This window comes from Dermacentor variabilis, chromosome 4 (assembly GCF_050947875.1).
Source record: "Dermacentor variabilis isolate Ectoservices chromosome 4, ASM5094787v1, whole genome shotgun sequence".
In the NCBI taxonomy this organism is placed as follows: Eukaryota; Metazoa; Arthropoda; class Arachnida; order Ixodida; family Ixodidae; genus Dermacentor; species Dermacentor variabilis.
The window spans coordinates 57344733-57362092 of record NC_134571.1 but is presented as its reverse complement, the minus strand read 5'-3'; the positions used below and the strand labels follow the sequence as shown (position 1 = coordinate 57362092).

General features: G+C 45.7%; 1 protein-coding gene and 1 long non-coding RNA gene across 2 annotated transcripts in view; one reads left to right on the top strand and one right to left on the bottom strand.

Annotated features, from left to right (window-relative positions):
• The window catches only part of LOC142577771 (uncharacterized), an 85574-nt gene that overhangs the window by 19219 nt on the left and 48995 nt on the right, over positions 1-17360 (top strand). The gene's annotated exons all lie outside the window — the stretch shown is intronic.
• LOC142577646 (gamma-aminobutyric acid receptor alpha-like) overlaps positions 1-17360 on the bottom strand; it is a 61792-nt gene that overhangs the window by 16829 nt on the left and 27603 nt on the right. Inside the window, exons 4-7 of the mRNA XM_075687122.1 lie at positions 11016-11098; positions 6773-6907; positions 3119-3271; positions 1200-1360 (exon numbers count right to left, since the gene is read on the bottom strand). Coding sequence (XP_075543237.1) covers positions 1200-1360; positions 3119-3271; positions 6773-6907; positions 11016-11098 — 532 coding nt within the window. The remainder of the gene's footprint in view (positions 1-1199; positions 1361-3118; positions 3272-6772; positions 6908-11015; positions 11099-17360) is intronic.

The window sequence follows — 17360 nt, the reverse complement described above, 5'->3', positions numbered from 1 at the left end:
GGGGAATAATGGACCAAGCAGCCGCAGCTTGCTTCTAATGCAGCGATTAGACAAGAAGGTCGTACATGATCGCTCGCATATGTGCATAAGTGAGGAAGAAAGAGGTGCAGAGCCTCACAGTCCTATTGTATCAAGTGGTTTGGTGCTATATTCATAATATAGCGAATATTTCTGAATATAACCTTCAAGAGGCAGCCTGCATGTACAAGATGGTCGCACGCGGGTGCAGGTGGGGTTGATAGTTGATAGCGGTTTTCGTGTATGACCCGATACAAGCCCGTCACGTAGCCGGGTGTACAGATAGAGAGGGGAGCAATATTGTGAGCATACAGAAGGCTACGTGCCGCTGATTGTTTCCATGGCCCCCTCTCGTCCCGCAAAAGGGTGGTAAATGGAGGGCGTATGGGTGGAATGCTGAAAAGGTAGCAGGGACGAGAGGGCTGGATTTAGAGCAGAAAACGTGAAGCTTTTCGCGGTTTGGCCAGAAAGAAGCGGCGAAGCGGATCGAACTGAAGATGAGGTTAGCATTCAGACGGGCCAGAAGCTGACTTATTGAAAGGTCATACGATCGGTCGCAACAATATGGCTACGAGATATGCCATTTTACGGGGCTCCGGAATTATTTTAGACATTTGGAGTTCTTTGGTGAGTACGTAAACGTAAATAGTCAAGCAGTGTTGCTTTTGGCGAACGTCGGAATGCTGCTACTGCCGCGGAACGTAGTCAGGCCCTTGACCTCGGGCTCAGCACCAGAAACACCATAGCCACAGAGCTGACGCTGTATATATATGTTGTATATGCTGTATATATATGTTTGGTGTAGACCATTTAATAAAAAAAGTAGATTTACATATATTATAGACTGTCTTTAGATTTCTTATAAGCAGACTACTTTGCCATTCTATAGGTGAACATTTGTTATAAAAGAATGTAGACGTATTAAATAAATTGTCTATAAACAATCTACTGACATTATAGACAAGTATCTAAAGGCTTTATATAGACTGTCTAAAGAAAATTTGAAACGGCATTAACTTTGGTTGCTTATCAAAGTGCGACGAAATCACCGAACTCCGCGTGTTCTCCGCCAGACTGCCCACGGCAAATCGATTGCTCGACAGTGCAAAGAAGGTGCGAAAGCTTTTTTTTCCTTGCTGCGTTCATACAGAGTTACAACACTGTGTAAAACGGAGGCTTACCTTGGTGAAGTAGTGAACGCCCGCGAACTCCAGGAGGGTGAAGATGACGAAGGAGAAGCACATGATGACGAACCAGTCCAGGGACGTCGGGTAGGGCACCTTGGGCAGGTCTGTGCGCGTGTCCAGTCCGAAAGTGGACAGCGTCAGCACAGTGGTGATGCCTGAAGGTTCAGGAAAATGAGCGCAACTTTTCACGCGACAGTCTCCCCGAAGAACAAAGACAGATCATATCTCATTGAAAACAATCGCTTACAGCAACATGTAGCCGTCTCTACTGGCTACGGTACTGTTAATCATTTTGTAAACCGCTTGCAGGCACATTGGCTTACGTGCAATACGCTTCAATAATACCTACATAGTAGATAATGTCCGCGCGCGCTCACAAGATTCCGGTTTATGTAGTTAGATAGAGTGGCTGTGGAATACTGTGTCATTGGTGGTGATTGAGTATTCACTGTAATGCAGACACTATTTGACGATGTTGTACTATTCGTATATAACCAAATTCCAAACTACGCCATGCCTACTGCATTCTGCATACATTAGAGTTTATCAGTAAGACACATGGATAGCTAAACACGCCTTTACAAAGGTCGCCGCCTTTTCTCGTGCAAACAACAACATCGCATACCTTCTAAGCCTATCCACTGAAGCACTTCTCAAGAGTTGGGTAGCACTATTTTTCGAGAAAATTGTATTAGATCAGGCAGCGTGCTGTCTAATGTACAGTGTGGAGTGATCACGCGTCATTCCGTTACAAGTGCCTTATACGATATCGATATGCCTCTCATTTCTTCAACTGAATAGGAAACCATACGTGTTCCTCGAAAGGAAAGCCTCGCAGAAAAAAAACTTCGCCCTGGTCTATATATATATATATATATATATAAGGGGAGAAGAATCCTTTTAAACGATGACATAAGTTCTGTTGATCTTTGTCAGGGCGGATTGGGTTAATCGGAACAAAAAATGGGTGAGAGCGAAAATCTGGGGCCGCGGCCAACAAACGAGAAGCGAATTTTTAAAGTTAGGGTGGTGCGTGATTAGTGGTAGCAACAAGAGCGCCGAATAACTAAGGCGCCAGGTATTGAGGTGAAGCTGTTGTGAGTAAAACCACTTTGCAATTCCGCCCGAAAGGCGAAGCTCCGATTGCGATAGCAAATGAGTAGATAGTAAATGAGTAGAATGAGTCTGTGTGGGTTTATTTTTATATATATATATATATATATATATATATATATATATATATATATATATATATATATATATATATATATACACACACACACGCCCACACAGACTATGGTTGATTTGGTAGTACATTGAAGTGAGTCATCATGGTATAGGAAGAAAGATTAAAAGATTACAAGACAAGAAGTTTACACCGCAGAAACAGTTTTTTTTCTGTTCTTCGTAATTAACCATTCAACTTTATTTACTAGTTCGTAATGAAGAAACTATTAAGTTGGCAAACGCAATATACACATACAATGAAATGCACATGTTAGAGCACTTCTTACTTTGATGATTGCTTAACGTAAACCTTTCTTCGCTATTGTTACAAGGAAATTAACGCTGCCTAATTTATTTCCACGAACAGAAACATTTTACGTGTTCTCGCGATAGCATTCTGAAGTATTCATAGCACATAATCTTGATTTTGTTTCTCATGTGTAACTTGTGTTTTGTTGTATGCACATCGACTCTGACGCGCATTACATGAACAATAATATTGTGATAAGAGAAGCTTCTCTATGCCTATTCACATCGTACAAATTAGAATGCAACGTGAGATTTCAGTCAACGAAGCACTAATTTGCATACAGGGTTGAGACGCCTGAGAGGCTGCTTTAAGACGTCGCAAGGTAATCGGGTTTCTACGAGGTCGTCTCCATGTACTTGGCATATACTTGACTCACCAAGGCCAACTCTGTCCGCAGTGGCTTCTCTGTTAATCCAGAAGGACACCCATGAAAGCACGACAATTAGTATACATGGGACGTAGACTTGGATCAGGAAGTATCCCATGTGCCGCTGCAGATTGAAGTTGACGTGAAGTACCGAGAACAGGCCTACAAGGGGAGAAGAATCCTTTTAAACGATGACATAAGTTCTGTTGATCTTTATCAGGGCGGATTGGGTTAATCGGAACAAAAAATGGGTGAGAGCGAAAATCTGGGGCCACGGCCAACAAACGAGAAGCGAATTTTTTAAGTTAGTATGGTGTGCGATTTGTGGTAGCCACAAGAGCGCCGAATGACCAAGGCGCCATGTATTGAGGTGAAGCTGTTGTGAGTAAAACCACTTTGCAATTCCGCCCGAAAGGCTAAGCACCGATTGCGATAGCAAATAAGTAGATAGCTGTACGAAGCAAGGGTAGTAGTTTTTTCGGCCGTATAAACTCGTAAGTTAGTAAATAGTAACTACGAGGGCGTAGAAAGAAACAGACACACAGAGGCAGCGCTGTCACTGTGTGTCTGCTTATTTCTACGTCCTTGTTCAGTCGAGCTTACGCATTCTGTCATGAATTCAAACCAATTAGCCCGTCAACGTGTTTTAACTAAATTAACCAGCACGGTGTCACGCGCGCACAGGTAAACATGAACACATGTCGCTCGATGAGCGCGGAAACTCGCTGTGAAAATTCTGGAGTGAGGAATCGCGGCAGCAGTAAGCGAATTGACCTTCATGCATGTCTCGCTTCAGGGCGAACTAAACATCGATAGCACAGCGTATACGAAACTACCGGCACTACGCGCACTCTGCAAACATCGCAGATCACTTTGAAGATGAGGCCCACGTGGGCGAGCACTTTAACCACGTCGCAGATCGCTTTCAAGACACACGAGCGCCGGCAACGCAGATCGCTTTCAAGACACACGAGCGCCGGCAACGCGTCCCTACGGCGTCCGCCAAAGCGTCTGCTACGGCGTGCGCGATTCGCGTGGCCAACGCCGTAGTAGATGCCGCGGTTGTTTCCAACCTGTACGGAGTCTCGGGCGAGGAGAACATCGAGGCACCATATCAGCCGCCGGAGAAGAACGCACCTCCTCCCTCGCGTCATCCCCCTGCTTCGCGCGCCACAGGAGAAGGCACGCATCCGGGCTGCGTTACTCGCTCCGACACGCGAGATTGCACCGCGTTCGCCGGCTCAACCTCGCAGGCTTTCACTCATACGGAACCTCACGGCGACGGCAGAAATACGCCCGAAGTGCCCATGTAATTGCTATCACATTAAAACACTTTGCAAACTCTGCCTCAAATCTTTGCAACTCATCATTCGCACGAGATTAAACGTAAGACTCTTGATAATAATAGGGAGCAGTTTCGAGTGGATAACCAACGACGCGATGATGCAATGATAGCAAATAGTCCGGTTCACCGAACTTTCATAAGAGGTCGTGATGAAATCATAAGCTGGGTTCTAAAGGAGAACAAGAAAGAAAAGCTTACGTGGGCCTTTTGCTTAATGTGAGTTCGAAATAATTATAACAGCAATTTGCAGAAGCCAGTTGGTACGTCCGCATGCTATAGTGATTTGTAAGAACAAGCGCCGGCTTATATGACAACGAAGATAATGCTAATGAAAGTGACCAAGCAACGACGAAAAGTAGTTACGAACGAAAAGCTTCTTAATGTTCTTTTTTCATTTGTGCAGCTTCTGAGGACGCTCGCATTTTGCAGTGACCTCGAACATAACATTACCGCAGGAAGTGTAGAATAGGCAAAGTAAAGAAACATAGGGAAATATAAGATGTGAAAAATAAATGATAGAAAAATGTATGACCCCATGTATTAGTGAACTTTCGCTTTGACTTGCTTGGAGGCGTTGCGCAAACAGTCGTATTCGTGCTAGCTGCTTGTAACTACTATAATCAAAATCTGTGCTAACAATGCGTCATATCTTTTAATCAACGGCGCAGCTTGTGGGCTACAATCGTATCCTGTGAGCATGTGCAGAAACAGTACGTATTCCAGACGTCCAAATCGGTACTGTGCCGTTCTACGTAAATCCTGCCCAGTGTGCAAGCACAAAGAAATGGCTACAGCAAGAATAGAATTCAATATTTTGTTGAAAATTAGTCGATCTGTTGAAACAACAGTTCATAGACTTCGACTAGGCACTGCCTATACTAAAATCTTCCTGTATAGGATGAGAGAAACTAACAGTGCTACATGCTCCTGTGAAAAGGCTGAAGAAGACATAGAACACCTTCTTCTACACTGTAAAAATCACGATTCTCCCCGCAAGAATCTCTCGAAAAAACTACATGGCTTGGATAGACGGCCACTATCGGTTGGTAACAACATTTATAGTCCTGCAGAGTTTTCGCCGACGGGGTCTTAGGTCTCCCACGTGGGGACGTCGAAGTGTTGCTTCGCCGCCGCCTCGCGGGCCTGCTGGACGGCCCAGAGTTGGTTGCCGAGGCTGGCTCTACGCAAGGCAGCGGCCCACCGCGGCGGAAGGGTTCCAGAGTTTGCAAAGTGCGGGGTTTTGTTTACAGTGCCAGAGAATGTGAGTTAAAGTGGCTATCCCTAAAAAAAATTTTGGTCCATGATCAACAAAAAAACTTGAAACGATCGCTGCCCGCGCCTTAGTAAATTTTCGGAGGAATAAAAAAATATCACAAAAATACTAAGTCATACAATAGGTATAGCTCGCATTATTAACAGGCACCCTTAACTGCATGTTCATTGTGCCTTCGTGTTCATGTAGCATTTGTATTTGTTGCATTTAGAGTGCGGTATTGAAGTGCCCAACATCTTCTGTGTGAATATCTTGGTTTTGTGAACATTTATGCTGTGTGAACTCATGTGTTGCCTGTGAACATTTCTGTTTTGTGAGTATTTATGCTATGTGAACTCTTCTGTTGCGCGGACATTTATTTATATTGCAGTACTGAGATTTAGTACGTGAATCTTCGTTCATGTGTTTATTTTTCCAGTTTGGTGATTGTTGACAACTTTCCGGCCATAATTATCACTTAAGAGAAGAGGAGTAGCCGGCGCCACACATAGGCACCAACCTCTCCTTAAGTACGTTTAATAAAAGAAAGTACGCCAAATTGACGCCTCCATATTTAGTGTTCAGCGCGCACAACAACCGCTTGAATATATGCATGATTGAAATAGCGTATCAGTCACACACAAGGACAGAGACAGAAAGGTAGACTGAATAAAATAAAGTTAACTATTTCGCAAGTCCGACTGGAAATAGTGTACGAGACCGTATACGCTTGATAAAGTGGCTGTCAGCTTAACAACGCTTGAAAAGTGCCCTCAATATATCTTCTCGCAGACTTACGACACCTCTCGCAGTCTGCTCAGCAACAACTTTCCTTCTTACGCGCACCTGCTTGAGAAAAATACAATACATTGGAAGAAAGACTGAGTGCTCGAGGTGGCGTATACCAGGAACCACGAAATGCTACACGCATTCGCGTATAATGCGCGCTCTTGACAACACAGAGGAGCGATAAATCTTACGAGCCTGGCTGCAACTATCGTGACAGCGTTGGAGAGTGGCCTACGCGGTCCTTCGCGCCCGACAGCTTGCGACAACTCGTACTTACCGTTATTAAAGATGTACGTCGAGTTCCGGTAGGGGTAATTAATGAGGTCGAACTGCGACAGCGCGAGCCCCGGTATCAGGTCCACAGGAAGCGTGGAATCCCATTTGTACACGAGCTGGTCAGCCGTATAACCATCTGGAAGAAGGACAAAGAAGGAAACTCACTGTTCGCTGAATTGTGGAGTTTATCGTAAAAGAACAAGGCTGACAAAACTGATATGTAGACAAAACTCATATATAACAATAAACCATTATTTTTTACCGAACCGGGACTGATCCGGAACTGTAGGACACTTTTTTTCAATCCGGAGCTAAACCGAAAGAAAAAGATTAACAGGTTCTTTTTAAAAGCTAAAGTTGTAAATCTTTTGTGGAGCTTGTCAACCTTGCATTGGCCTCACTTATGGCTCAACTACGTTACCTCGTTTGTAAACGCACACCGCTTTTCCGTGGTTTTGAAAAGTAGCAGCGCTGTTGGTACGGTTTTAAGCGTATTACGCGCCAGGGGTCAGACTAGGCGTTGCGTTAATCCGCAATATTTGCATCACATCCGACGCGCGGACTCGCCAGGCTGTGATGCATGCAAAGTGCCCGATACAATGGAGCACGTACTTGTTGCTTATCCGCAGTAAGACCATCAACGGCAGATAGTTCGTTCGTTCTTCGTTAGTGTCAATTAGCAACAGACCGTTCAGATAAAAAGTTTTACGGGGCCTTCAACGGCACATACCACTAAAGTGAGCCATCAAGGCTCTCTTTGAATATTTAGTTAACACAGGCCTATATTCGAGGCCGTGAACACGAATCTGCATATAATCACATACTACTGCCTGTCCTCATCATTACTCCTCAGTTTAGTATTTTTCTAAACTTCCTTTTCCCTCTGAGCACAGTAGCACACTGGAGGACTCACTGCGTTTCCTTAATATTCTCTCTCTCTCTCAATGAAGCTTCGCTTCGCAGTGAGTCGAGCATTGGTGTTGGATCTGCGTAATTCCTTTGTAACTCCGCATGGCTTGAAGAACAAACAGGTATGATCTTTCAGTGCACCTTAGCAGCAGCGCCGATTTTTTGTACAATATAAATTTACGAAATTTTCCTATAATTAATCTTCGGTTATACAAATGAACCAAAACTGGTTTGAACCAGCTTAAACAGTTAATTTCTTAATTCTGGATTTGAACTGGAACTGAACCGTTTTCAGTGGGCCGAAATGAAAACTGGAACAAAAGAAACGTTTCGGCCAGACACTCTGCTGTTTACTGGAGGAACAAGTTCTTGCGAGTTTTCTGTTTTTCAGTGGGCTATATAATCGAGCTTCGCCCCTCTCTTCCCTACTCCACAAAGCTCATGCGGTGAAAGTGGCCTCAGCTGAAACATACCTTCTCTGCAGATAGCATAAAATTCATCACACAACCTGTGCAAAACGGAGTTTTAGAAGAAAGCAAGGACCTGAAATGAGGACCAAAAGTTGCCGAACAGTGCTGTGAGGCGCAAGGGGACTTGTGTTTGTCAGGCCCAAGGCAAGTCCCCGGTGTTGACAGGTCTGCTTGTCGAAACATTGGATTTCGTGGTCCGCCCACTGTTGATCGCGTTATATATATCGGTAAACTTTTTGAACCTATGCGCTTAAGCTTCCTGCGATCCTTTTCAGCGTCCTGCGCGTTGCAAAAAAAAAAAATAAATAAAAATAATTAAAGTTGTTGCTATTTTCCTGTTTTTTTTTTAACGTCGTGAACAGCAGGTGGCAGTTGCCATACTGGGGAAAGCAGTGGCGTAAGTAAACCGAGTGTGCGAGCATAACACTGGATTCAGCTGGTTTAGGTACAAGTAAAAAGAAAAAGAAACTGAAAACAAGGAGCAGCTGTATGATATGCCACTGGCCAAAGTTCATAGGCACCTCGTCTCGCTGGAGGCGTAGCACAGTCAAAATCTTACGGATCACGAAGCCAACGACCGAAACAATCTTCTGGCGGCATGTGTAGGCGGGAGCCTGACATTTAACAGAAGACTTGGCCTTTGTGATGTTACTTCTACCATCCTCTTTATGCAGGTTCTTAGCGATCCTTGTAGAAGTAAATGTGTTTTTCTGAGTATTTCAGTCACACCTCTTGCTGAAAGATGTAAAACAACGACAAGAGCCACGCAATTTGGGACGTTATCAATCAAGAACGTTCCCATAGTTGCGAAGAAACGCGCAAACTCGAATTCAACAGACGTTCTTTTCCTGAAGGCTGGAGCGTTCCGAATAATAGAGCTTGTAGGTAAGGTCAACTGCATGGGGTCGGAAACTGGGGGGGGGGGAAGGGGGGCTGGAAACAGTGCCTATTTTGAACAACGAAACATGGTACGGAAAGTCTGTGGCTTGCTTGCAACAGTGTTGCCGCTGAGTCTTGCTTTACGTAAATCGGCGGCGCCAAGAAGTAACTTTCCTAATAAAACCCTACTTCGGTTGCTCACTCATAACCTTGGTATATTCTGAATCATGGTAAGTGAAAATAACTCGGACGAAAGCCTCTTTCTCGTGAAAAATGTGCCATTCTGCTAACTACATGTGTTTCTGACCAACTTTGATTTTGAACTTTCCACTGTTGCTCACTAGTGTGCACATGTCCTCACGAAAATATGGACCTTATGATTTTTGGCATGACGGTAGTCATGTTGGTTGTTCGCTAACGCTGTGGATGACATTTCTGTCGGTGTTATAAAGGAAACTAAGGTATACTCATCCGTAATGAAGGCAACTATTCCAGGAATGTTTGAATCAAGGCGTTCTTTCCGGCGATGAGAAACTGGTGGAAGTGATACTGCTTCATAAGTCTAGTCTTAATAAGCTCATTCTATATAAAATATATCGTAAACAGTGCATTTTATATTTCCTATTCATTATACATTTCATCCCGCTACGACCTCTGCATTAAAGGGCCCATGTCAACTTATATTGTCCTGCCTCATACTATTTGCATCTCCTTGTTGCAGAATAGATCAAGTAAATATAGTTCAATCGCCACGTGCAAAACTTACTTTCTGCCCTTCATTCATTTCCAGCGCGCGTGCTGAACGGAACCGTCTTTCATTGGAGATCGACGATACTGATGTGTGTTTGTTGCTATTAAATATTTTATTGTTAAATGACTACCTTAGCTCTTCAATCTTTTTCTTCAATTCTACGTTGTGTTGCTTCCTCTGTGAATATTTGATGCATGTGTACTTTGCAGTTTTCATGCATGCGCGTGATCATGCTTTTGTTGGATTTCACAGTTTCTCTCTTCTTTAAACCATGCGTTGGTTTTCTTTATAAGAGTGTAAATGTATAAAAGCTACTGTGAACTGTAACGAACCCAAATTATTTACATGCTACCTAAACAAATTATCTGAATAATGCAAACTCTCAGCGTGAATGCTTAAAGAACAGCATGAGTGGTTCACTGCAGCTTATAAAACAAACCTCCATGCCTCTGTTTGTTTTTCTATGAAATCATTTAAATATCACCAACGAGTTCCTGCTGATGCAAATTTCATGATTAATTACGGGCCTTTAGAACTTTAACAGAAGCTCCTGAGGGCTTTCGCCAATACCTGCATCTAATTTACTCTGTTGTTTGCGGTGTTCATTCGCGGCTGTGGTCGCGTGTCTGTACTCTCCATCTCTATCTCTACTTCATTCTTTTCTTTCCACCGCCCCCCTCCCCACCCCGTTTTCCAGTGTAAGGTAGCAAACCACATGTTTCGTTATGATTAACTTCTCCTTTCCTTCGTATCTTTCTCTCGGTTCATGCAAAGTTTTTCTTTGGTACGTCACCTCGTCTGCCTGTGATGTGCACCCGAATATCGGCCGCACACACGGCCGACGTAGTGTATTGAGAGAATGCGGAGGCGGGAAAACATGTATAAGCTCTTATCAGCGTATTTTGCAGAAGTGATGTAACATTAATTTTACTCGCCGATGCCGTGGTCTGCAAATTTCTGACTCCGGACGCATGTTGCCGAAGAAGCCATGAGAACAGCGACAGCAGACAAAACGCATTTAGAGACACAAGGGGAACTGTAAAATGAATTGGCAAGCAAATATTCCAAGCATGGTGCCTTTTTATACCGTGAACGTTGACAGAATGGCTTTGAGACCTCCTTAGTTAAGAAGTCCGAATAAACACCCTGTAACAGGCGCTATGTAGTTACTGACGCAGGCTGTGTCACCTGTGTTTTTGTAGGGTGTATTATAGAAGAGTTGTGATTACACTTACAGCTGCCGAATGTCAAGGGGCACGACTGGCGGTCCATCGGAAAGCTTTGAAGCTGCATGGGACATCTGGCCTTAATTGTCAGCCTGCGGGAAGTCGAAAGAAGCGAGTTGGTGTTATTAGTAAGCACCGGAATTGCCCTCAGTGCACAGGCGATCGTGTTATGGGACGGTAACGATTAGGCTAGCTTAATTACCTGCGATCTCATAATGCTCTATGTTCATATAAAGCGGCAAAGGAATCGTTTACCAATTGAGCCAAGAAACTTTCGGGATACTATCGCGTAGATGACAGTTTTTCTTATAACATAGTCATCAAGGTTCACCACTCACTCACTCACTCACTCACTCACTCACTCACTCACTCACTCACTCACTCACTCACTCACTCACTCACTCACTCACTCGCTCACTCGCTCACTCACTCACTCACTCACTCGCTCACTCACTCACTCACTCACTCACTCACTCACTCACTCACTCACTCACTCACTCACTCACTCACTCACTCACTCACTCTTACGACCAACAACTTCAATCATTCACGCATTTTCGGTGCAGCAAACGTATATCACGTTACCGCTTTTTGATTGCAATCGAATTAAGAAAAAAAAATCAGCAGCTGCCATAAGTGAAGCCACCCTTTAATGGGACGCGGCACTGCAGTGTAGTCTACCAAGGAGGAGGACAAGGAGAAATAGACGGAAAGACAGGGAGGTTAGGCAGTTCTCAGACCGGCTGGCTACCCTGTGCTGGAGAAAGGGGGTAGGGGAACAAAATATAATAGAACAGCGATATTACAAAAAAGGGGAAGAGTAAAATTACATTAGAAAAAGGAACGGAGAATACGGCACTGCTTAAAGTCTGTCCCTAAGACCAGTCCTCCCCAAGAAGCGCAACAATGCTCTTAAAGCCTTCTGTGCTGAGGATGGTCTCGGCCAGTGTCCCGGGACCTTTCCCCCGACAAAGCGCGTTTGACAAGACCATATAGCAGAGTTTAAAGTTCTTTCCTGGGCACACTGAAGTGGGGACACTCACAGAGAAGGTGGTCGATTGTTTGTTCGCAGTTACAGTTATCGCATGTAGGGCTGCTGGCCATTCCTATCCGAAATGACTACGCAGCTGTGAAGGACACGCCAAGCTACAAGCGGCTCAGAAGCGTCTCCTCAGCTCTAGGTAGTCCTGACGGAAGGCGGAGCCGTAGCTTCCGATCCAATTTGTGTAGACGAGCGTTGGTGAATTCCGTCGAGTTCGTCTGTACGAGTGTAAGTTCACGTACAAGCGAACAAAGCCCTCTAGGCGCGTCTGTTCTCGATAATGGTATAGCTACACAGTGGGCATCATCATGAGCAGATCGGGCGGCCTCATCTGCACGGTCGTTTCCGTAGATACTGCAATGGCCCGGCATCCACTGATAAGCTATGTTGTGTTTTTTCTCTATTGCGTGGTGGTGAAGAAGTCTTATGCCAGTGACTAATTTCTCATTCGGTCCATGAAGAAATGGCGACATAATTCACTGGAGAGATTGACCATGCTTGTGACGGTTTTTCGATTACGAACTCTAGAGCAGCACGGAGGGCGGTGAGTTCTGCAGCTGTCGACGATTAAAATGTGATGTCTTGAACTTTATGGTGACGGACTTCACGGGAATAACCACTGCTCCTGCTGAGCTTGCAGAAGAAACTGTACCATCCGTGTAAATGTAAAGGCGTCCGCTGTGTTTCTCACGCAGGAGCCGTAGTGTGGCTTGTTGTAGAGCTAAAAATGACGACTGTGTTTTCTTTTGGATTGCAGGAATGGTTAGGAGGGCTTCGACGGAATGTAGGCACCACAACGGTAATGGTGGTTTTGCTGAGGGCGTGAAGTTCGGGGGAAGCACTGCAAGAGGCGAAGCAGTAACGTCTCTGAATGCAGAAAGTAGCCTAGAAGCAGAAAGTGAGGCAAGGTGGTGTGATGGAAGCCAGGCGAAATGCCTGATGTACATTCTTAAGGCATCGACGCGAATATATGTTGTGATTGGGTCATCACGAGCGATGACCATAGTGTCTGCTGAAGATGCACATCTCGGAAGGCGAAGGCATCTTCTCAGTGCTTGAGCCTGAACCGACTGGAGGACGTGCACGTTTGTTCTTCGGATCCTGCCCTGAACAGGTAAGCTGTAGCGCACGAACCCGAAGAAAAGTACACCATAAAGTTGAAGTACCGCTCGTACAGATGCACCCCACGATTTTCCCGCAAGAAATCTCAGCACATGGGTGATCATATTGAGCTTCTTTTTCATGTAGGCAATATGAGGGCTCAGGACAATCACGATCTATAATTACTCTCAGAAAGCGTTCGTTATTCTCATAACTAATAGCCTGTCCATTGATTTTAAAGACGTATGGGCCCATCGCCTTGCGCGGGAAGGCAACCAGGGAGCACTTCTCAGATGACAGCTCTATCCCCGCTCTTAAAGGTGGTTGTACATGTACACGCGTCACCCCTGATGCCCAGATGCAGATGCCTGCGTATATTGACAGATGCATAGACCGTTGAAGTACGTCAACAAGGCCGATGAGCGCAAGGTTAAAGAGAGTGGGGCTCAGGACTCCACCTTGAGGCACAACGTGACAGGTACAGCGGTGCGTTCTTGTACCATCTTCTGTCTGTACAAAGGAGGTTCTGCCCTTCAAATAACCATAAATCGATTGGTAGACACGGCCCTCCAATCCAATGTTCCCCAAGTCGTCCAGAATAGCTTCATGCATTGTCGTACGCGCCTTTCACGTCCAAGAACATCACCGCAGGTAATCTCTTTAGGCTTGCTTGTTGCTGTACAGACGAGACAAGGTCAATACCATTATCTATAGAGAACCGTCCACGCCGAAAGCCGGTCATAGCATCGGAGTATATCTCGTTATGCTCCAGGCACTACTCTAGGCGAGTCAGTACTATCCTCTCCATCACATTTCCAAAACAGCTGGCTAGTGCGATGGGGCGATAGGAAGCAAGGCCCAGAGGAGATTTGCCTCATCTGAGAAGAGGAACGAGCCGGCGGGACTTCCACGACGGATAAACAAATCCGTTGCCCCACGTGTCATTGTATACGGTTAGAAGAAGAAACCGAGCTGTTTTACCTGAGGTTACACAGGGCCATGTAGGTGACACCATCAGGTTCAGGTGATAAGGAAAGCCTGCATGCTGCCAAAGTTACTTGAAGCTTCTCTAGAGGGGACAGATTGTCCATCGGGAATGTCATGACATCGGTGCGTTTCGTAGACTACTCGTGGTGAACGCGGAACCCTCACCGGCAACCCTCGCGCAGAAGTCTTCTGCTACTTCAATTTCGTGACGACCTTGGTGGAGAGCAAGGCACTTGAAGGGGGGTTGTTGCTTTGGCAATGTTCGTAGGCCACGGACAATTTTTTATATTTGAGATAGAGGCTTGTGTGGATCGAGCGACTCGCGTGGCTCGACCCGCCATCGCACATCGGGCCCAAGGACTCTGTCTAGGTGCCTTTTTGGACTTTTTCAGGCACAAGGAAGGGCCTGACTGCCTCTTTGCAGAGCCGACCTTGGGACCACTCCACCTCGAGGAAGAAGAGAGTACCGGTCCCCCTCCCCTTCTCCCATAGAGCACCCCTTTTCTGCCGCAAGGCCTCGCCTATTAAACGCAGAAATAAAGACGCTCAAAAGAATATTTCCATCTTAGAGACTGGAGCACATTGATTCGGCGCTGAATCTTCTTCTATAGCTGTCTCGCCTCCCTCAAATTGTAAATGAATTTGGTGAGCCTACACCGTCGTTCAGCAGGGCGACGAATTGCTCGGAGCCGCTTCAATTCCGTTTCATATTCGCAAAACTGGGATAAAGGTGTAAAATTAGAGGCAGCGTTTTGAGTAGCAGCTTCGGTTATGCCTTCTAGGTTTTCAAGAGAACTTTCTTCATTTTCCTGACAGTGCTTTCCTTTTGATGACCTGTACTTTGACCAGTCTATCTGTGAAGAAAAGGTAATGTGCGACTTGCCTACGCCCTTGATCTTGTGTGAACATGGTCGCTTCCTTGGTTTCATAGTCCACAAACAACTGTACCTTGTTACTTAAGCTGCGTGACACAAACGTCGGGTCGAGAGAGCTGCTATATGTCAGTCCCTGTAAAAACATATCACTGCCGTAATTTACACAATACAGTTCATGATCTGACGCAAAGGAGAAAACTCGACTTCCCCGACAATCCATCTCCTGGCTTCCCCATAGTCGGTGATGCGCGTTGAAACCGCCGGTGATAATCCACGGCCAAGGTGTCGCTGATATCAACGCGGTTAATCTCTCCGTGTCAGAACGGCTTGAAGGTGAAATACACGCACCTACTAGCGTGGAAGTGAGCTTATTACGTTTTACTGTCAGGCACACGTATTTGTTGTTATCATTAGATGTTACTGTATGTTCAATATAGGTAAGCGCGCACCTGATGTAAACGATGATTTTACTGTGGCCGTTGCAGGTAACAGACTTGAAAGCGTCGTAGCTAGATAATTGTATGGCATTGTGAAGGCACAGTTTGCAAATGACGATAATCGGAAACTGATTCTTAAATACAAATGCCCGATTATCCGAAATGCGGGGTTTGAGGCCTCGGGCAGTCCACTGGAAAATCTTCTTTGATTTCTTCACAGAAGCGCTGCAGAGGAGGAACCATGACGCTTCTCCAGACATGACAGCACCGGATTTACAGCATTCACGATTTGAACTGCACTATGGGCAGCCGGAGTACGAATGCTAGTTAAGAGCACTCGAAGGGTATTCATGAGGGTTTTTACCATTGCTATGACCTCCTTATCTTGATTGTTGCCACAGAGGCGTTCCGAACTGCCCTTGGATGAGTGATGCTGCGGCTCTGCTGGCCGGGCAGCGCTGGCCACACGTCAGGTGGACCAATGATACTTGTGGCCTTCTCAGGGTGCTTGTTGCTGGCATTGCTGGGCGGTTGTGCTGGTGGGTGGACCGTCCGCGGGATGGGCGCATCCCTAGCTTCGGCAACAGGTTTACTAGAAGGTCTCCGGCGACGACAGCACCGACGTCTTGCCTTGGCAGCAGCCCCTCTGTGAGTGAAACCGTCTCTGGCCATTTGCTTCAACACTTGCATCTCCTTCTTCATGTTTGGGCAATCCTTTGAAGACACATTGTGAGGGATCATGAAAACTGCGGCACTTGCGATATTCTTCATGGCAGGCGTCTGTACTGTGTGACTCTGAGCATCGCGAGCACACGGCAGAATCTTTACAAATAGGACTGAGGTGTCCCGTCTTACAGCAGTTCCGGCACTGAAGTGGTCTTGGCACAAACGGCCGCACTGCATGTCGGAAATGACCAACTTTGGCCTGTGATGGAAGGATGCCTCTTTTGAAAACAAGTTTTACACATCGCGAAGGCGGCAGGCTTGTAGTATGAGAAGACCTTGCGTCAGCGGCTTGATGAGAATCGGAAAGTCACTTTCCCTGATGGAAGTGTCGACATCGTAAATAACCCCTTCTAGAGTCCTTGCCATCTGGTATTTAAGAGCGTACATTGGATGTCCCCCGACACATTGACTTTGTCCAATGCATCCAGCGCAATACGTTGCGGAACGTCGATAGCGAGAACATTGTTGCGACCGTTGATCCTCACGTCTGTGATTTGTTCCGGGGCGAGGGCCTCTAGAGACACAGACGTGGCTTGACGATTAAGCCAGTTAAGACTATCAGCAGCATCCACCGGTACAAACCAAATAGTTTGAACCGGTGGCCCTCGCGTAATCATGGTATCCTTACTTACTGAAAGAGAACACATATGTAGTCTTCTTTTTGCTTTACGCCTTGTAACGGGCACAAAGTCACGTTCATACGAGCTTTCATCACTGACCGAAGAGTATATAAGTGTGCTCGGGTGGCCGGAGCGCTTTCTTGGAGCGGCTGCAGTCGACGTGGAAGGTATGGACGAAGGACCCGGTGATTCCACGTCCATTCCCGCAGTCACAGGAACGGCGTCGTCCGCAGACACCAAAGAAAAACTTGAAAAATTACAGAGACTGAAACCAGCGTTCTACAAATGAATCACTTCCGTAGCTTACCAAAATTTCCAATAGAGACGTATTAGTTGCATATACGCCAGAAATCTTATTTGTTATGGTTATTTTCCTGCTTATTGACAACGAGAAGGGAGTCATTGGCGGGAAAAAATTTACGCAGAAAGAAATTCAGAACGCGGACGTTCACTTATTCACGAGCTCTTCAAGGAACGAAATAAAGAGAAGATGCGGTACCTGGATCGGTATTCCTTACTTCACAAGTTAATGAGGCCGTAGCGATCGATCTTACTTTTGTAACACA